We start from the raw sequence: 21,965 nt of genomic DNA on the forward strand, positions 1-21,965 counted from the left end.
CATTGGGGCTCATCACCCAGCCCCCCCACCCCCTGCCCAGGCCCCTGCTTCCTCCCCCGGCCCCACATCCATCCCACCATTGCCACTGGTCCCTGCTGCCTCCCCCTTTGGCCCCCCCTATCCAGGGCTTAATGGGTCCTGGGGCTTGCTGAGAAAACTGATATTAAACATGCAAGTATAATTTTTTTACAGCAGACTTACTAGCTGTTGGTGAAAAGTGATACTTGTATGTTTGTTAATATCACTTGTCACTTTTCATAGCCTTCCACGTAGCTACTAAGGCTATGTCTACACTACGAAATTAGGTTGAATTTATCGAAGTCGATTTTTTAGAGATTGATTTTATACAGTCGATTGTGTGTGTCCCCACTTAAGACCATTAAGTCGGCGGAGTGCGTCCACAGTACCAAGGCTAGTGTCGACTTCCGGAGCGTTACACTGTGGTAGCTATCCCATAGTTCCGCAGTCTCCGCCGCCCATTCGAATTCTGGGTTGAGATCCCAATTCCTGATGGGGCAAAAAACGTTGTCGCAGGTGGTCCTGGGTACATGTCATCAGGCTCCCCCTCCATGAAAGCAACGGCCAACAATCGTTTTCACACCTTTTTCTGTGCAGACGCCATATTGCTGTCAGCATCATCATCCACCCACCGCTTCTGCTGCCGCTCTGCTCTCCTGCAGATGCCATATCACGGCAAGCATGGAACCCACTCGGATCGCCACAGGCAGTTATGACTGTTCTAAACACCATGCATATTAGCCAGCAGTATATGCAGAACCAGAACCAGAACCTGCAAAAGCAGGCGAGTAAGCAATGGCAGCGCAGTGAGGAGAGTGATGAGGATATGGACACAGACTTCTCTCAAAGTACGGCCTCGGCAATGTGGAAATCATGGTGGTAATGGGGCAGGTTCATGCAGTGGAATGCCGATTCTGGGCCCAGGAAACAAGCACAGACTGGTGGGACCGCATAGTGTTGCAGGTCTGGGATGATTCCCAATGGCTGCGAAACTTTTGTATGCGTTAGGACACTTTCATAGAACTTTGCGACTTGCTTTCCCCTGCCCTAAAGCACAAGAATACCAAGATGAGAGCAGCCATCACAGTTCACAAGGGAGTGGAGACAGCCCTCTAGAAGCTTGCAACGCCAGACAGCTACCAGTCAGTCGGGAATCAATTTGGAGTGGGCAAATCTAGTACGGGGGCTGCTGTGATCCAAGTAGCCAACGCAATCACTGAGTTGCTGCTACCAAGTGTAGTGACTCTGGGAAATGTGCAGGTCGTAGTGGCTGGCTTTGCTGCAATGAGATTCCCTAACTGTGGTGGGGTGATAGACGGAATCGATATCCCTATCTTGACACCAGAGCACCAAGGCAGTGAGTTCATAAACTGAAAGGGGTACTTTTCAATGGTGCTCCAAGCACTGGTGGATCACAAGGGACGTTTCACCAACATGGGATAGCCGGGAAACGTACATGATGCTCGCATCTTCAGGAACTCTGGTCTGTTGAAACAGCTGCAGCAAGGGACTTTCTTCCCAGACCAGAAAATAACCGTTGGGGATGTTGAAATGCCTATAGTTATCCTTGGGGACCCAGCCTACCCCTTAATGCCATGGCTCATGAAGCCATACACACACACCCTGGACAGTAGTCAGGAGCTGTTCAACTGTAGGCTGAGCAAGTGCAGAATGGTGGTAGAATATGCATTTGGACGTTTAAAAGCGCACTGGTGCAGTTTACTGAGTCATTTAGACCTCAGCGAAACCAATATTCCCATCGTTATTACTGCTTGCTATGCGCTCGACAATATTTGTGAGAGTAAGGGGGAGAAGTTTATGGCGGGGTGGGAAGTTGACGCAAATCACCTGGCCGCTGATTACAAGCAGCCAGACACCAGGGCAGTTAGAAGAGCACAGCAGGGCACGCTGCGCATCAGAGAAGCTTTGAAAACCAGTTTCATGGCTGACCAGGCTATGGTGTGAAAGTTCTGCTTGTTTCTTCATGAAAACCAGCCCCCTTGGTTCACTCTACTTCCCTTTAAGCTAACCACCCTCCCCTCCCCCCTTCGATCACTGCTTGCAGAGGCAATAAAGCTATTGTTGCTTCAAATTCATGCATTCTTTATTAATTCATCACACAAATAGGGGGATAACTGCCAAGGTAGCCCAGGAGGGGTGGGGGAGGAGGGAAGCACCAAGTGGGGTGAGGGAGGAGGGGAGGGCGGAAGGACAAGGCCACACTGCACTTCAAAACTTATTGAATGCCAGATTTTGTTGCTTGGGTAGTCCTCTGGGGTGGAGTGGTTGGGTGACCAGAGGCCCCCCACCGTGTTCTTAGGCGTCTGGGTGAGGAGGCTATGGAACTTGGGGAGGAGGGCAGTTGGTTATACTGGGGCTGTAGCAGGGGTCTGTGCTCATGCTGCCTTTCCTGCCCCTCAACCATACACGGAGCATATCAGTTTGATCCTCCAGTAGCCTCACCATTGACTCCTGCCTTCTGTAAGCAAGCTGACGCTACCTATCATCTTCAACTCACCACTTATTATCTTCAACCCGCCACCTGTCCTTGCGTTCATATTGTGCTTTCCTGGACTGTAACATTGTCTACCTCCACGCATTCTGCTGAGCTCTTTCAGTGTGGGAGGACTGCATGAGCTCAGAGAACATTTCATTGCGAGTGCCTTTTTTTCGCCTTCTAATCTTTGCTAGCCTCTGGGATGGAGATGATAGGGGGAGCGCTGAAACATTTGCAGCTGTGGGGGGAGGAGGGAGAATACTAGTTAACAAGACACATTTTAGAGAACAACGGGTAGACTCTTTCAGGGTGAACCTTCCTGTTAACAGTACATAGCAAATGTGCATTACGTACAAGGTCACATTTTGCCTCTTATATTGAGGGTCTGCCGGTTTAGTGTGAGAGATCATACACGCAGGGCTGGTGGGCAACAGAATTTGGCTTGCAGGAGACATGGTAAGCCACAGTCTTTTGGCTTCTTTAACCTTCATAACATGTGGGAATGTTTCAGACAGCAGCGCCCTCATTTCCCATACCAAACAGCCATTGGGTTGGCCATTTAAAATGGGTTGGCAATTGAAAAGGAAGGGCTGCGGTTTTCGGGTTAACATGCAGCACAAACCCAACTAACACCCCCATCACACACACACACACACACACACAATTCCCCTGGGATGATGGCTTCACCCCTCCCCCCACCGTGTGGCTAACAGTGGGGAAGATTTCTGTTCAGCCACATGCAAACAGCCCAGCAGGAATGGCCACCTCTGAATGTCCCCTTAATAAAATTCCCCTATTTCAACCAGGTGACCATGAATGATATCACTCTCCTGAGGCTAATACAGAGAGATAAAGAACAGATGTTGCTTGACTGCCAGCAAACACTGGGACCATACGCTGCCAAGCTTCTGGCCTGGCGTGGTAAAGTGTCCTATCATGGAGGACGAAATAAGGCTACGCTCCCCAGAAACCTTTTGCAAAGGCTTTGGGAGTACATCCAGGAGAGCTTTATGGAGATGTCCCTGGAGGATTTCCGCTCCATCCCCAGACACGTTAACAGACTTTTTCAGTAGCTGTACTGGCCACAAATTAATCATTAAACACACTTGTTTTTAAACCATGTATTATATTTACAAAGGTACACTCACCAGAGGTCCCTTCTCCGCCTGGCAGGTCCGGGAGCCCACCTTGGGTGGGTTCAGGGGGTACTGGCTCCAGGTCCAGGGTGAGAAACAGTTCCTGGCTCTTGGGGAAAATGGTTTTTCCGCTTGCTTGCTGTGCGCTATTGTCTTCCTCGTCTCCAGAATGCGCATCCCTGTTGCATGATAATCCACTGATGGAGCAAAAGCACAGGGGTTGGGTAGTGGTGGTTGCACCCCCTAGAATGGCATGCAGCTCATCATAGAAGCCGCATGTATGGGGCTCTGACCCCGAGTGGCCATTTGCCTCTCTGTTTTTTTGGTAGGCTTGCCAAACTTGCTCCTAAAGTTTCACACGGCACTGCTGCGGGTCCCTGTTATAGCCTCTGTCCTTCATGCCATTGGAGATTTTTTCAAATGTTTGGGCATTTCGTCTTTTGGAACGGAGTTCTGATAGCACAGATTCGTCTTCCCAATACAGCAATCAGATCCCGTACCTCCCATTCAGTCCAAGCTGGAGCTCTTTTGAGATTCTAGGACTCCATCATGGTCACCTCTGCTGATGAGATCTGCACTCACCTGCAGCTTGCCACGCTGGCCAAACAGGAAATGAGATTCAAAAGTTCGCGGGCCTTTTCCTGTCTACCTGGCCAGTGCATCTGAGTTGAGAGTGCTGTCCAGAGCGGTCACAATGGAGCACTCTGGGATAGCTCCCGGAGGCCAATACCGTTGGATTGCGACCACACTACCCCAAATTCAATCTGGCAAGGTCTATTTCAGCGCTAATCCCCTCGTTCGGGGAGGAGTACAGAAATAGATTTTAAGAGCCCTTTAAGTTGAAGTAAATGGCTTCGTCGTGTGGACGGGTGCAGGTTAAATCGATCTAACACTGCTAAATTCAACCTAAACTCGTAGTGTCGACCAGGGCTAAGTGTGCTGTTATATTTACGAATATACAAATATCACTTTTCACAGCAAGCCCCAGGACCCATTAAACCCTAGATGGGGAGGCAACGAGGGAGGAAGCATTAGTTTGCCAAAAAACCCTACAAATATGAATTACAATGATTTGGATGTGAGTCTGGATATTTAATTGTTTTTCCTATAGTTAATTAAGTATTTTAGGAAAAAAGTGTCAAGGCGGTCACCGGTGAGAGTTGATCGCAGCACTCTGAGGCCACCAAAAAATTTGTTGTGAGAACCCCTGCCATAAGGTATGTTTGCACTGCAGCTGGGAGGTGTGATTCCCAGCCAAGGTAGCCGTGTAAATGCTACAGCACTGGCTGGGGCTAAACTCCAGGGCTCAGACCCATGGGAGACAAGAAGGTTTTTACTCCTGTGGCTAGCCTGAGCTGCTGCTAGTACCATAACATCCACACTGGTATTTTTAGTATGCTAGCCAAGTCTACCCAAGATGGGAACCACACCTCCTAGCTACAGTGCAGATATACCCTAATGTCTAGCCCTTGTCTTCTGGCCTTCTTCCAGGGTTTCACAGCCCTTCCCTATTGCGGCTTCTCTGTCAAAGTCGCCCTCTCAGGCCTGCTGCCTGACAGGTGTGGAGAAATCCCTTGCCCAGTGATCTGTTACAGCACCCTCCCCATTCTTTACCAGCTTTAGCTCCCCCTCCACTGGCATGAGAGGAGCATCAAGCCCGGAGCCACAACTGCAAACTGAAGACACTCAACTGTAATCAAATTAAGCCAAATATATTTCAGTTGAGAAATCCATCCGCTCGGCTCAACTAAGACAGACAACTTTTTACGTAAAATCATCAGAATAAACCCCAAAAAATGTTTAATATATTTTAGCAGAGCAGATTTGAAATACATACATCCTCTTTCCACAGCCTTGAATAGTTCCTCTTATATACTGCAAATCTGGTTTATAAAAACAACTCAGAAGGCATGCATCTGACAAAGTGGGTATTCACCCATGAAAGCTTATGCTCCAATACATCTTATAAGGTGCCACAGGAGTCTTTGCAACTCAAAAGTAGTTAGTTTCATTCCAATATACTTCAACTAATTTAGATTATATCACCATGAATGTGCTAAAACACACAAGTTTTCAGTGGTGAGTAAATAAAGGCAGAGGAAGTAGATGGTTTTTCTTTGCAAACATCAGAATGCACACACCCCTCCAGATCAGCAAGAAAATAGCCTTGTCTCATTTTACTAACAGCTCATGAGCACACCAAGAGAAAGGAAATGCTGCCACGGCAACACAAACCAGGCTGTTATTTGAAACCATACTGCAGACACTTAACTGTCCCCTAACTGCACAACTTTCAATATCAATTCTTCCAATTTCAAAGATTGAGAAAAGCATAACATACAATTACAACCATCCCACAATATACTTTGCAGTGCTATCCTAGAGCAGGCAATGTTTCTCAAAGAGTGATCTGGATGGCTGCCAGGGCAGAACATGAGCAATGAAAAGCAGAAATATCTACCCAACTTCTTCTGTTTATTCATATACATACATACATTTATGAGTCACCAAATCAGATGCAATAGGACTGCTAACCTATCCCCACAGCATCAACTACCAGCCACAGAAAAGGCACACTATGACTCCACTAGGTGATGAAGAACTGTTTGAGCAGGCTGCTGGAATAGTCACACCTAAATTAGAAAGCATGAATAGAGGCATATTTCCAGTTTGTACCTAGAAAAACAAATATATACACCACATGATGTTTGAGGCAGAAGGAGGAAGAGAAATTCCTTCTGGCTAGTTGGGAAGGAATACAGGTGCCCTTGAGTCCTGATAAATCACTTGCCCCTAGAGAGAAGCTGGTGTGCTGCTTTCTCTTCACTCCTGGTTGAGTAAGTGGTAACAGTAGGGCCACTACTCTTTGAACCACTGCTAAGAGAACCCCAGTAGAAGCCAGATGTCTAATTCAGATGCTCCATTAACCAATTTTGGGCAATTTTGTGCCTTCCTCCATGTGCCAGAGGTCTCATGAGCCAGCTAAGGGTCTCAGCAGATGACACAGACTTTGTTCTCTATACAGGGCTGCAGGGAGTTTGTGGAAGTGCAACATTTTGTGAAGAGTGGGAGGCAGGAAATGAAAGGCGTCAGACAACAAATCAAGAAAAAGCAGCTTCTTGCTCCATTAGAAGAACATAAATTCTGTAAAAAAAAGAATCACAGCATTGCAGTTAAAACCTTGTTGGAAAGAATAATGGGTAAGGTTCCGAAAGTAATGATTATATAGCTGAGCCCAAGCTATATAATCTAAGCCTGGTCTGTCTCCAAGCATATACAAGAGGAAGAAGAGCCCACTGTGAAGATTTTGGGATATGAAGGCGGGGCTCAAATTTTGAGGGTACACACTGGTATTGCATATCAGCACCTCTTTCATGCTACCTTCTTATTCTGCAGAATGTAAGCCTTCCATTTAAAAAAAAAGAGTCTCTAGCTATTCTGGTTGCTGAAATAGCCTTGAAAACATGAACTGAATGTAACTGATGCCATGATATCTGCTTGCATTTGCAGTATCTGAAACATCTCTGGGGGTCCTAACTCAGAGACCCAGTGATAATAACGTTATTATATTAACTATAATATTAACTATTTCACTGGTCATCAAAGCACATACAAAAGGAGAGGGAGGATTCTATTCTGAAGATCTGCACAATATACTGTGTGTGACACCTCATTTTGGCACTGTCAGTGAGTGGGCGTAGGAGATACCACTTTTCACCACCCCACCAGTCAAAAAGGAGCCAAGTCCAAAGTGCCTAGCAGAACCCACAAGACAGGTGAAGTCTCCCAGATGGAGCCAAGCGCAAGTAGTACCCAGTGGCCTTACCATGGGGTAGCCTGGTATGAAATGTCCCACGGGAAAGCCAAGCGTAAGTAGCCTACGAAAAGAACAATGAGATGAAGGAGCCCAGTGTGCATGATCATATTTTGAACATCTGCACAGTATACGGAGAATGGCAATTCTCATTGGTGGAGCTTATTTGGAGGGAGGAACTTGGAAGAGTACCACCATAGTTTTCTCCCCCAACCGCACACAGTATGACCCCAGCATAAAGAGGAGAAGAAAATAAGAGTTTTAATTAGAGCTGGTCGGGATTTTTCCCACTCAAAACATTTTTTCATCCGTAAATGTCATTTTGTCAAAACTGAAACTGTTCGCAGGAAACAGCTGGTTTCATAAAATCTCCCAATCAAAAACGTTTTGAGATTGTCAAAACAGGGCATTTTGACATTTTCAAAACAAAATGTTTCATTTTGGGGAGGTACCATGACTTTTCATTTCAAAATGTTACTTAATCTACACTCAGAAAGACTTAAAATGACTGAAAACAAAACATTTTGAAATTATGGAAACAAAACATATTGCTTGGCCTGATTAGGAATTTTTTTTCATCAGTAATTTGTGAAAAAATTCAAGATTGACTTTTGTCCTGATTTGGGATGGGAAACATTTTTGATGTCTCAATATTTGTGGGACAGGAAAATCATTTCCCCTCTCAGCTGTAGTTTTAATGCTTACCGTTGGATAACTGTTGGAAAGTGGATGCTTTTGAAAATCCTGTTCTGTTCTTTTAAATGCTTTCACTACTCTGGAGACTACTAAACGGTGGAATTCATAGGAACTTGGGGAAAATGTTCCTGTGGAATACATTTGTATGCTCTCTCTGTTGGGGAATGATAAAATCTTTTCTGAATTTTAAATCTCATCTTTCCAACTAGACAGGTCACAACTGGTGAAAACAATTCTGATTCTCTTCTCACATCAGTTTTACACAAGTATGACTCCATTGACACAATGGAATTACTCCTGATTTGCAAAAGGGCAAGAGAAGAATCAGACCATCTGCAGTTCCTGCTGCCAATAAGCAATTCACGGTGTGACTGGTGACTACTGAAGTGAGAGATTTTCCAGATTGGAGACATCTTTGTTTTAAGGAAAAAAAACCACATACTAGGCACAAGGTACACAAGGGGTGTATGGGGTGAGTTCAAAACATAGTACCTCTGCATATTAGACAACCATACCCTCAAGTGATGGTTTGCTTGCAGTTGGTTACGGTGACTACCTCAACTCTCATTAGTGGCTCCAAGTAGCTGCGGCTAACAGGGGAGTTTTTCAAGGGACTTCTCCAAGGAGCGATAACGTGACCCGTCAGGTAAGTTTGTTGTCTGTCTGTGTGTATGTGTGTTGTGGTGTGCTTGCTGCTGGACTGAACTATACTGTGTGGTCTGTTAGTTTGGCGGACCATGTGTTGACTGTGTGGGTGCTGAGCCTAACAGTCTGCTAGGCAAGGCTGAGAGCTTCTTAATGAGGCCTTGATCCCTTAAGCCCTTTTAGCATCCATCAGCCCTTAACCAGGGGCCAGGGCTACTCAGGAAGACCAGGGCTTTAAAAAGCCTGCTCCTAAACCACCAGAGGAGCTAGCGAACAGGGGAGTTTTGCAAGGGAGTTTACAGGTGGAGTGGGGGGCTAGATACACATTACATTCGTTAAACTTAAGCCACACAAAAAACCTCGATAGAAAAAAAACCTCAACAAAGGAACTAACTTCAGGAGTAAAAAGATAATGCAGGCAGAAGTCCAACAACAGAGTAGGGGCTGTCCAGTTTATTGCACTCAATGCAGCATGTATGATTACCTGCCCTATGGGCAGGTAGCATAGGTGTGCATTCGGTGCGAGGAGCTCCTGGCCCTCAGAGACCATGTACGGGCTTTGGAGACCAGGGTGGCTGAGCTGGAGGAGCTAAGGGAGACAGAGAGGTACATAGATGAGACTTTCCGGGACACAGTAGAATGGTCCCACTCCCTGTCTGACAGTCTCTGTGCTGTTGAGGAGGATGAAAGTCTCAGGGAAGGAGAACATCCAACTGGAGCAGAGGGAAACAATCCCATAGTTAGGACCCTCCTTCCAGATGATGTTGTGGTATCCTTTCCCCCTGAGGATACCTCTCTGGGGGAGGGAACTCCAGTTATTAGGAAGAGACAGGTATTAGTAATGTGTGATTCGATCATTAGAAACATAGATAGCTAGGTTTGAAATGACCAGGAGAACTGCATGGTGACTTGCCTGCCTGGTGCGAAGGTTGTGGATCTTTCAAGACATCTAGATAGGCTTATGTGTAGTGCTGGGGAGGAGCCAGTGATCATGGTACATATAGGTTCCAAAGACATAGGGAGGGATAGGAGACAGGTCCTGGAGGCCAAATTTAGGCTTCTGGGTAAGAGACTGAAGTCCAGGATCTCCATGGTAGCATTCTCTGAAATGCTTCCAGTTCCACGCGTGAAGAGTTCATGTAACGTTCATGCACCTGGAAACAGTCAGGGCACACCCTGACTGTTGTGTAGGAGCGATGCACACATTGCTCTGTCCAAGGACATGGACCATGGGAACATGGACCATTGGGAAGTCAAAATAAGGACATCAACTGTGGGAAGCTTCCTTGGCCTAGGCTCAAGGCCTGAGAACAAAGATTGTAGTAGATAGAGGCTGGTAAATAAGAATATTAATCAAAGTCATATTTTTTCCTTTGTTGATGCCTTTTGCGGTCGGAGTATGTAATGCGCAGGGGGGAGAGAAATAAAAGAGAGGTGGAAAAGCTGACAGGGGCAATCCCATCAGCAGACCAGCCTGCTTGCTTGCCTAAAGCCGTGTCCTGTCTTGTATTGAACCGCCACACACGCGTAGGGCCAGTTAGACAGGCAGAACTGCAGGGTCTCAATGCGTGGATGAGACGATGGTGTAAGGAGGAGAGGTTCTGATTCCTTAGGAACTGGGGAAACTTGGGAAAGGGGGAGCCTATACAGGAAGGATGGGCTCCACCTAAACCAAAATGGAACCAGATTGCTGGCACCTAAAAATTAAAAAGGTTGTAGAGCAGTTTTTAAACTAAGGGCTGGGGGAAAGCCGACAGGTGTGGAGGAGCACGTGGTTCGAACAGAGACATCCCTTAGGGGAGGATCTACTAAAGGAGATTGTCCATGTCCTAGTAAGGAGGAGAGGATGGAAGATGATAAAATACAGGTAGGATCTTATGAGAAACAGTCAAATTAAAAAAAGTCTCATTCCATTACATCACGTAGTGGCAGACAGCTAAAAAGTGACAAGTTTTTAAAGTGCTTCTATACCAAGGCTAGAAGTCTAAATAATAAGATGGGTGAACTAGAGTGCCTCGTATTAAATGAGGATATTGATATAATAGGCATCACAGAAACTTGGTGTAATGAGGATAATCAATGGGATACAGTAATACCAGGGTACAAAATATATCGGAAGGACAGAACAAGTCATGCTGGTTGGGGAGTGGCACTATATGTGAAAGAAAGCATAGAATTAAATGAAGTAAAAATCTTAAATGAACCAAACTGTACCATAGAATCTCTATGGACAGAAATTCCATACTCTAATAATAATAATATAGCAGTAGGGATATATTACTGACCACCTGACCAGGATGGTGATAGTGACTGTGAAATGCTCAGGGAGATTAGACAGGCTATTGAAATTAAAAAAAAAAAATCAATAATAATGGGGGATTTCAACTATCCCCATATTGACTGGGTACATATCACCTCAGGATGGGATGCAGAGATAAAGTTTCTTGACACCTTAAATGACTGCTTCTTGGAGCAGCTAGTCTTTGAACCCTGCAGAGAGGCAATTCTTGATTTAGTCCTAAGTGCAGCACAGGATCAGGTCCAAGAGGTGAATATAGCTGGACTGCTTGGCAATAGTGACAATAATATAATTAAATTTAACATCCCTGTGGCGGGGAAAACACCACAGCTGCCCAACACTGTAGCATTTAATTTCAGAAAGGGGAACTACACAAAAATGAGGTTACTTAAATAGAAATTAAAAGATACAGCACCAAAAGTAAAATTCCTGCAAGCATGAAAACTTTTTAAAGACACCATAATAGAGGCTCAACTTAAATGTATACCCCAAATTAAAAAACATAATAAGAGAACCAAAAGAGAGTCACCGTGGCTAAATAACAAAGTAAAAGAAGCAGTGAGAGGCAAAAAGTCATCCTTTAAAAAGTGTAAGTTAAATCCTAGTTAGGAAAATAGAAGGGAGCATAAACTGGCAAATGAAGTGTAAAAATATAATTAGGAAGGCCAAAAAAGAATTTGAAGAACAAGCTAGACAAAGACTCAGAAAGTAATAGCAAAAATTTGTTTAAGTACATCAGAAGCAGGAAGCCTGCTAAACAACCAGGGGGGTCACTGGATGATCAAGATGCTAAAGGAGCACTCAAGGACGATAAGGCCATTGCAGAGAAACTAAATTAATTCTTTGCATCGGTCTTCACAGTTGAGGATGTGTGGAAGATTCCCAAACCTTAGCCATTCTTTTTAGGTATCAAATCTGAGGAACTGTCCCAGATTGAGGTGTCATTAGAGGAGGTTTGGGAACAAATTGATAAACTAAACAGTAATAGTCACCAGGACCAGATGGTATTCACCCAAGAGTTCTGAAGGAACTGAAATGTAAAATTGCAGGACTACAAATTGTAGTCTGCAACCTATCATTTAAATCAGCTTCTGTACCAAGTGACTGGAGGATAGTGAATGTGACGCCAATTTTTAAAAAGGGTTCCAGAGGTGATCTCGGCAATTATAGGCTGGTAAGCCTGACTTCAGTACCGGGCAAATTGGTTGAAACTATCGTAAAGAACAAAATTGTCAAACACATAGATGAACATAATTTGTTGGGGGAATAGTCAATATGGTTTTTGTAAAGGGAAATCTTGCCTCACCAATCTACTAGAATTCTCTGAGCATGTGGACAAGGGGGAATCCAGTGTATTTATATTTTCAGAAAGCCAAGGTGCCTCATCAAAGGCTATTAAGCAAAGTAAGCAGTCATGGGATAAGAGGGAAGGTCATCTCATGGATTGGTAACTGGTTAAAAGAGGAAACAAAATGTATGAATAAATGGTCAGTTTTCAGAATGGAGAGGTAAATAGTGGTGTCCCCAGAAGTCTGTACTGGGCCCAGTCCTATTCAACATATGAATAAATGATCTGGAAAAGGGGGTAAACAGTGAGGTTGCAAATTTTGCAGATGATACAAAACTACTCAAGATAGTTAAATCCAAAGCAGACTGCAAAGAGCTACAAAAGGATCTCACAAAATTGGGTGACTGAGCAACAAAATGGCAGATGAAATTCAATGTTGATAAATGCAAAGTAATGCACATTGTAAAACATAATCCCAACTATACGTATAAAATGATGGGGTCTAAATTAGCTGTTAGCACTCAAGAAAGAGATCTTGGAGTCATTGTGGATAGTTCTCTGAAAACATCCACTCAATGTGCAGTGGCAGTCAAAAAAGTGACCAGAATGTTTGGAATCATTATGAAAGGGATAGCTAATAAGACAGAAAATACCATATTACCTTTATATAAATCCATGCCCACATCTTGAATACTGCATGTAGATGTGGTCGCCCCATCTCAAAAAAAGATATTGGAATTGGAAAAGGTTCAGAAAAGGGCAACAAAAATTATTAGAGGTATGGAACGTCTGCCATATGAGGAGAGATTAACGAGACTAGGACTTTTCAGCTTGGAAAAAAGACAACTAAGGGGGGATATTATAGAGGTATATAAAATCATGATTAGTGTGGAGAAAGTAAATAAGGAAGTGTTATTTACTCCTTCTCATAACACAAGAACTAGGCGTCACCAAATCAAATAGGCAGCAGATTTAAAACAAAAAAAAGGAAGTATTTTTTCACCCGATGCACAGTCAACCTGTGGAACTCCTTGCCAGAGGATGTTGTGAAGACCAAGACTATAACAGGGTTAAAAAAAGCCTAGATAAATTCATTGAGGATATTAGCTGGCTGTTAGCCAGGATGGGCAGGGATGGTGTCCCTAGCCTCTGTTTGCCAGAAGCTGGGAATGGACAACAGGGGATGGATCACTTGATGATTACCTGTTCTGTTCATTCCCTCTGGGATACCTGGCATTGGCCACTGTTGGAAGACAGGATACTGGGCTAGATGGACCTTTGGTCTGACCAAGTATGGCTGTTCTTATGTGCCCTGCAGTACCACACCCCAGAATCTTACCTCAACTGGCATACTAAACCTAGTGTGATCACTAATGAAAGGGTGTGTATGGCCTTCCAAGTGCATGAAGTCTCCTACAACAAAGATGGTAATACAACTTCCAAAATATAACATTGGCAGAAACAGTGCTGGAGCATGCTAGTGAATAGCTTTAGAGCAGCACTGCAGACAGATTATGATACATTAGTCAACCACAAAAAATCAAGGAGTTGTGGTCAAACACCTATTGAATACTGGAGCATAGAAACTGAATGACGAATGGAAAAGAAAACAAAAGCATGCCAGTTCAGTAATCATTCGGACAAACCAAGTCTGCATTCAATGCAGAAACAAAAGCAGGGGTAAAGAGTATGCAATAAAAAAAAAAAATACACAGAATATGGAATTACGTGATGAACCCAAAGGCTCTGAGCCTTGATCAGAATATAGAATGTAAGAACATTATACAAAGCTGGAGCACTTAGGGTAATGATGCACGAGTTGAAAAGACAGGAGTGGGAAATCATCAGTTGATTCAAAACGAGATGGGAAGGCAAGGAGAATTCTACCATGATTAACACAGGATACTGACTTCAGGAAAAGAAGATGGAAGACATAGGATGGAATTGCATTGGGCTAAAGCCAAAGAAAGCCAGGATCTTATTGCATTTAACCCGCAAATTCTTCATATGCTAAAGGCAATATTCAGAATCAAATCCAGTGCAGTCATAATAGTACAAGTATCTGCACCGACCTCAGCAGCGCGCAAGAAAGAAACTGACTAATTTTACAGCTACAGAAAACAATACAACAGGTTTCAAGACAAAATGTATTGTTGGTTATGGGAGTTATTAATGAGAAAGTGGATCAAATTGGAATTTCTGAACGATAGGCAGATTCTGATATGTTCAAGAAAATGAAAGTGCAGAATGGCTACTAAATATCTCCCTAAGTAACAGCCTGGTGATAACTAACACACTTTTTCAACAAGAAAGCTTCAGAGAAACTGGACTTGGATATCTGATGGCCAAACAAAGAACATGATAGACTTTGCACGTGTGAATCACAGATGGAAATTGAGTGTGTTGTATATATCATTTGCCACTGTTATCAGATCATATGTTGTTGGCATCAATGAGGTTGAGGCTGAGAGCAACTGAAAAAGTACGAAGAACTAAGACCTATGGTGTGGACAAACTGAAAGAGCCAGATATGAGGGGGAAAATACAAAGCAGCCATGTGGAAAATGAACGTTGAAGAGATGGCGTAAAAGATGGGATTACAAGAGCAGATCAATAAGTGTTGGGCTATAAGGCCTAAATGATGAAAACAAGGTGTATAATAGATGGAGTTGAGTTGCAGGTGAGTGACAAGCATAGGAAGCTGAAGGAAAATAAAAAGGAAGACTCAAATCTAAAAGCTGAATACAATAGGTTGACCAGAGAGATAAAACAGAAAGCTGAGAGAGAAATTACTAGATAACTTAACAATGCTAAGAAGCAGAAGAATATGTAAAGAGAATCATGACACTGCGGTTGTATTGCAAGATAAGAGAACTGAGTGGGACACAAGTGGAAGATGTCAGCAGTGAAAGATAGGCGGGGCAAAAAATTGAGGATGAACAAGAACAGTATAAATGATGCAAAGAATACTTTGAAGAGCTGTGCAACATGCATAAAACTGTAGATGAAACTGTCCTGGAAAAGCTTCCCACTATAAATGAGGGAGAGCGGAAACTGGAATTCTTAGTAGTAGTAAAGATCTCAACAGGAAGTTTGAAAAAAGGAAAAGGTGCCAGGAAGTGACAACATACTGCAGCACTGTTGCAAGCAGGTGAGGAATACATGATAAGGGCAATGCACAAGCAAGTCAACAAGATTTACAAGCAAGAACAAGTGCCAAACATGGGGGAAATTATAATAGTATAGATCTATAAAAAAGGTGATAATGAGAGTGTCAAAGAACTACTAAGGAATCAACTTATTGAGTGTGCCAGGAAAAGCTTTCACCAAGACACTGCAGAGGAGAATAAGGGTATGTCTACACTGCAATGTAAGCCCAGGGTTAATGGGACTGTAGTAAGCTGATCCATGTTAGGGAAATACCGGGCTTGAGCATCTACATTGTATTTTAACTCTAGGTTAAGAATTTTCTGACCCATGCTTGAACTAGGGCTCTGGCATTCACACTGCAGTGCTCAGACCTGAGTCAAAGTAACCATATCCATTTCCCTAGTGCTATTCCCCAGAATGTGACCACTCTAGCACTAGGACTGTGGTGCACTGTGGGAAAACTTTACTGCCCGCCCTGCCATTTACCAGGAAGCAGATCACTTTACAAAGGACTTGATCAGCTCTCTCTCCATTGCAAACCCAGGAGGATGTTTGATCGTGTGCTTGCAGATCGGTGATCAGAACAGAATGGGTTAATGTTGACCTGAGCTTCTGCCGTTTGCAAAGGGGGGTGTGACTTCCATTTTCAGTAGTGTGGACTGCAGATTGTTGGGATAGAGAGGACTAAGGAAGTTGTCCCATGGAATTGCTGGATACTTCTGGATGACTCCTGAGATCTGAGTGAAGCAGGGCTATGTCTACACTGCAAAGCAACACAGTTTGGACTCTCCAGCCCTGCAGGGTCCTGGGAACTTGGGTCCGAGCTCTGGGTTAGCAAAATTGCAGTGTAGATGCAAGGGAGGTTAGCCTTAAGCCCGGACTCAAGCATGGGCTTATACTGCAGTGTAGAGTTACTCTAAGAGGTATTTGTATGCTGCGCTTGCAGAGGAACAGGCTGTATTTAGACCAAGATGAAGACGGATACCACAGTAGTACACTGAACACAACTAAACATATTATAGATGCCAAAGTTGCTGTAAAAAGGCTTTCGATGCCATAACCCTTTTCTCCACATTCTAAGTCTTGAGAATATAGGACATCCTTGAGAAAATGATCAAGCTGATAGAAAATATCTAGAGAAAGTCAATGAGTATGATTAAAGTAAACAGGAAGCTAATGGAACGGTTCAGGTTGACCACAGGAGCGAGACACGGATGAACACCAGATTTGTTCAGCATGGTATTGGAAGCAGCAATGGCTATAGCACTGAGAGATGAAATAAGAGGAGTCATGGTATGTGGAAGGTCAATCTTAGATTTGCAGATGATATAGAACTGATAGCACTGACTAAGTAATAGATACAGAGAATAACTGACAAAGTAGACTTGGATAGCAGAAAATCTGGAGTGAAGATCAACAGATAAGACTAAAACTATGCAACTGGAAGACAAGAGTAAGAGGTAAAAATTAATGCCAGCAAAAAAGAACTAGAACAAGTGGAAAAAATTGTGTGCCTTAGAGTATTAGTATCAAAGAATCAGAACTGCGAAGAGGATATTAAAATAAGAATCAAACTAGCTGCTCCTGCATTGAGAAAATTCTGTAATATCTGGAAGACTAAAGACATTTTGATAAAGACAAAGATAAGTGTCTATGAGACAACTGTCATGCTGACACTGCCATATGGGTCAGAACGTTGAAATATGAGGTAAGCCAATGAATGTAAGATATTGATTGCACAAATGATCTAGCTGAGGAGAAAATACTGTGAGTTTCAAGACAGAACAAAATAAAAAAGTGATAAGGAAATGGCTAGGGCAAGAAATAACGCGGTTACAGAAGATTCAAGAAAGATTACTGAGATGGTTTGGACACATGTCAGGAATGGTCCTGGAAAGGATACCATGGCATGGCAATACATACCGAAGTACAAGGAACTAGAAATAGAGGAAGACCGAGGATGCACTGGATAGAAACGGTGAAGAATGACACAGAAAAAGGTTTAAAGATGAATGAAGCCATGAAGCTGGTACAAGACAGAAAGTGGTGGGAGGACTTCATTTAGCCCCATCAACTTTGCTGAGCTGATGGACAGAAATCAAAGAAGCATCCAGAATCCTAAGTACCTTACTATTTTGTCAGTCACCTCTAGTTCCATTTGTAATATGTCAACATTTAGTTAGCATGACCTGTAGGCCTTCATCTTAGATCTCCTGAAGAGAAATTAGACACAAGCTTCCCCTTCCATGTTTGATTGCTATGATTAAAGTTGATATGTATGTGTTTAAAATATAACAGGACAATAATCTTAAACATATGTTTTTAATGCTTCCAATGACTAGTCTAAGAAGCAAACAGTAGATGGACTTGATTATTTTTTCTTCTTTTGAAATGCATGACACCCTTCTCTGCCACAACCAGCTGGCTCCCCAAGCAATCTACCTCCATGTGCCATTTGGTAACATCACAGTCACTACTGAATTATGGGAGGCGGTTGTTTGCATATATGTATATAACATTCAACTAGGTACAGTCCACAGTAGTAAATGCAATCACTCACCTGACACAATATATACAGTCCAAGTCTAAGCTCTCTCGTAGCACTCTGTGGTGATTGTAATATCACAGCACAGCATGGTAGGAATGAATCAGTGAACTTTTTAATTATGTCTTTTAAATGCAAATTTGGTGCTTGTGAAAGTGAAGGACTACTTTAATTAAAGTCAGGCATAGTGGGAGCAGATGATGTTCTAGCTTCTTCGTGCAATACAGTTCCTTCAACATACTTCAGTACTTGTCTGAAGCATCACTACTTATTCAAGTACAGGCCTTTTCCAAGCAGAGATTGTTAACCATGCCAGATAGTTTGTCACAATGTGGATTTCAACATTGTAAATTCTGTGACATAGACTATTGTCGTCTAGTACAGCAGTTCTCAAAATGTGGGTTGGGACCCCAAAGTGGGTTGCGACCCCATTTTAATGGGGTTGCCAGGACTGGCTTAGACTTACAGGAGCCCAGGGCCAAAGTCAAAGCACGAGCCCTAACCACCTGGGGCCGAAGCTGAAGTCTGAGGGCTTCAACCCTGGGCAGCAGGCCTCAGACTACATATCCCCTGACTCAGGCTGAAACCCATGGGCTTCAGCTTTGGTCCCCCAGGACGGTGGGCTCAGGCTTTGGCTTTGTCCCCCCACAACCTGGAGCAATGGGGCTCAGGCCCGCTCAGGCTTCGGTCTCCCCTCCTGAGGTCATGTAGTAATTGTTGTTGTCAGAAGGGGGTCGGGGTGCAATGAAGTTTGAGAACCCCTGGTCCAGTAAATTCTCTAGTCAAGAGCTGGCTCCGTGTGGAACAAAAATCACTGGTCACATGGCTCAGGACAGACATTTTTCTGAATAATGCCTATTCTCCTACGGCCTTTTTTCAAAAAATAAAGAAAAGTGGACCCTTACTTACTGTTCTGTGCATTAGATTACTTGACACTATTCCTAGTGTAAATGGCAATTATGTTTTGATTTGGCTTTTATAGAGAAAATGTGTTAATTCAGGGATTTTTAATTTTTTCATTAAAATGACAGCATCTTCAATTATGGGGGGAGGGTTTCTATTAGTATTAGCAGTAAGAAAATATTGAAACTTTACTAATTCACTTCGTCATTTAAGACTGCACTGAAACTAGATTTGAAGCAACCTGAAATATTTCTTAGTGTTCCACTTGAACAAGGAGAAAATGATGCAGATATTGAAATAAATGAAAGCTGAGAAATAAAAGCATAGAACAAAAAACATAGGCAAACTAATTTGAGCAAGAGACGTTTTATCTGAAAATGAATGTTAGTAAATCATATGACTACATGCAAAAAAAGCTATGTTAAAAGAATGACAAGGTTGCAAAGTCAAGCACTGACAAATTAAGAAATGCCAGAATTAAGACTGACTGGGCAACTTTAATTTAGCTCCCTTTTTCCCTCCCACAGGACCTCTGACTACAGAAATTCCATCATGTGAAGCCATACTAACCACATGGTTTATCAATAGAGTTCAGACGTTTAGGTCCACAGCACAGACCTCTACCGCTTGGTAGACAAGGATGTAATACTCACATTACCATGAGGTTCACAGCTATTTGCTAGACTACAGAAGAATGTTCAGAATAAGGAATCCTAGGTTCTATTTTCAGTTTCTGGAGGACAATGCAGTCTAGTAGTCACAGACTCTTGTGTCTTGTCCCATTCTGTTCCTGTAGGCTCTGCTCTTAAACCCTTGGCTCTTGTGCCTGCCAACCTGTCACTATTATTCCTCCTGCCAGGTCCTGTCCCCTTTTCCCAGCCTGCCTCTGGTTCTTCTCTCTGCTCCTCACCCCTCTACATCAGTTAGGCTGTTTCTTCAGTTTCCCCCACGCTGTTTGAATGTCAGCAGGAAGAGCATAGAGAAGATAAAAGAAACAATATTCCTGCTCTAGAGGTTACCACAGTCATCCCTCGTTCCTGGGAGCATCAACTGCAAGAAACTCCTGCTCCTAAGACAGACCATGCTCACTATAAACAGAATCTTCACAGATTTTAGCTGTCATACGCTAATAATCCCCAACTGAGCACATGCAAACAAGTGATTTTTTTTCTCAGGGGCTTATAACTCAGCTACTTCTGGGTGGATTTTCACAAGGACAGCAAAACGCATCTCTCCAGCACCAAGGAAGCCCCCTCACCAGTTTAAAGATTCCAAAGCCTGGAAGCATGAGAATTTCAAGAATTTTTTGACATAGGCAAAACATTTTTTTTTCCAAACCTAGTTTTCAGAAACAACTGAGCTATTTTTGCTGAAATTTAAAACAAACAAACAAAAAATATCCTGAGCCTGAAACTTTAGCCCAAACTTGTAAGGCAAAGTTATAGGCAACTGAACACAGGGCCGTCTAAGGAGAGTGCTAGGCAACTTTAACTACAGCTGTCACTGCCCGCTCTGCTTATGACATTGCTAAATAAAAATACTGTATGAAATAAAATGTACCTTATCACAAGTGACATTTCCAAGTTGCATTTGGAGTTGCAAAAAGAAAAAGCTATACATGTAAAATATTATTTCAATATACAAGTATATCTAATATTAGTACTGTACACCCCCACCCAAAATTCCTTAAAAATAAAAAAAACAGCCTATTTCCTAATACACTTTATATCTGTTAAAAACATTTTTTCCATACGTCTCACCTTGCCATGGCTTCTCTCCACCTTTCGGAAACATTTATTCAAGGAAAGATTGTGTCGAACAGAGTTCTTCCACCCTGTGGGTGCTGTGGCAAAGTATGGGAAGCGTTCCAGAATCCAGCTGTAGATTTCTTTGACTGGCAAACTTTTATTAGGAGAATGTTCAATAGCCATGTAAATGAGAAGGCTAAAGGAATAAGGAGGTTTGGAAGTGGCTGATTTTTTTTCCAGATTCTGGTAGCAGGATGATGAGAAAGATGGCACATTATCACCCTCAATGTCATATATAGGACTAACAATTGGAAGACCCTCACTTCCAAGACTGAAGTATGTTAGAAGATTAGTACTTTCATGAAGCCAGTTCAAATTTGTGAGCTCATCATCATCATCATAGCTGTCCACTAGCGTGGCCTTCGGCCTAGCAGCATCAACTGCTTCAGGCAAGCTTCCCATTCTGTAAATCTGTCTTAATCCTGCAGCCTTTTCTGCTCCAGGTGCTTCAGCTTTCTTATCTGGAGTCATCCCAGTTACTGGACCCATTTAATTTTACTTGTCTATAACAAAGAAAACAATTATAAATCAATATAAGTCTTAAAAATCTTATCCAACTGCAGCCACTAAGCCAACAAAACCAAAGGAAATTCAGTACTGTATCTCCTCTATCCTGCTCAGTAGCTTTAATTAAGGCTACATTTTAGTCATGGGTATTTTTAGTAAAAATCATGGACAGGTCACAGGCAGTAAACAAAAGTTCACCGCCCGTGACATGTCCATGACTTGTACTATATACCTCAAACTAAAACTTGGGCCGAGGGGGCTGCAAGTGCTCTGGGGTGGTGGTCTGGGGGCGCCGCGAAGAGCGACGCACAGCCCAGGACCCCCACTGGTGCTGGGAGGGGGGGCAGCGACACTGGCAGGCTCCCTACCAGCTCCGTCGTGTCCCTACAGCTCCTAAGGAGAGAGAAGGCCAGGGTGGGCTCTGTGCACTGCCACCGCCACAATCTCCAGCTCCGTAGCTCCCATTGGCGGGGAACTGTAGCCAAGGGAAGCTGCAGGGATGCACCTCTTGGCAGGGGCGGTGTGCAGAGCCCCTTGGCCCCTCCGCCTAGGAGCTGCAGGGACATGCCAACCGCTTCCGAGGAGTCTCTCCCCCTCGGTAAGCATCACCCCGCACCCCAGTCCCCTGCTCCTGCTCTGAGCCCCCTTCCACACCCAAC

General features: G+C 43.5%; 1 protein-coding gene across 16 annotated transcripts in view; it reads right to left on the minus strand.

Annotated features, from left to right (window-relative positions):
- The window catches only part of FOXN2 (forkhead box N2), a 134,365-nt gene that overhangs the window by 52,163 nt on the left and 60,237 nt on the right, over window positions 1-21,965 (minus strand). For all 16 annotated transcript variants that reach the window (XM_073339249.1, XM_073339243.1, XM_073339245.1 and 13 more), the window contains one exon: window positions 20,752-21,302. In XM_073339249.1, coding sequence (XP_073195350.1) covers window positions 20,752-21,288 — 537 coding nt within the window. In that variant the 5' untranslated portion in view covers window positions 21,289-21,302. The remainder of the gene's footprint in view (window positions 1-20,751; window positions 21,303-21,965) is intronic.

Source organism: Lepidochelys kempii, chromosome 3 (genome assembly GCF_965140265.1).
Source record: "Lepidochelys kempii isolate rLepKem1 chromosome 3, rLepKem1.hap2, whole genome shotgun sequence".
NCBI classification, from domain to species: Eukaryota; Metazoa; Chordata; order Testudines; family Cheloniidae; genus Lepidochelys; species Lepidochelys kempii.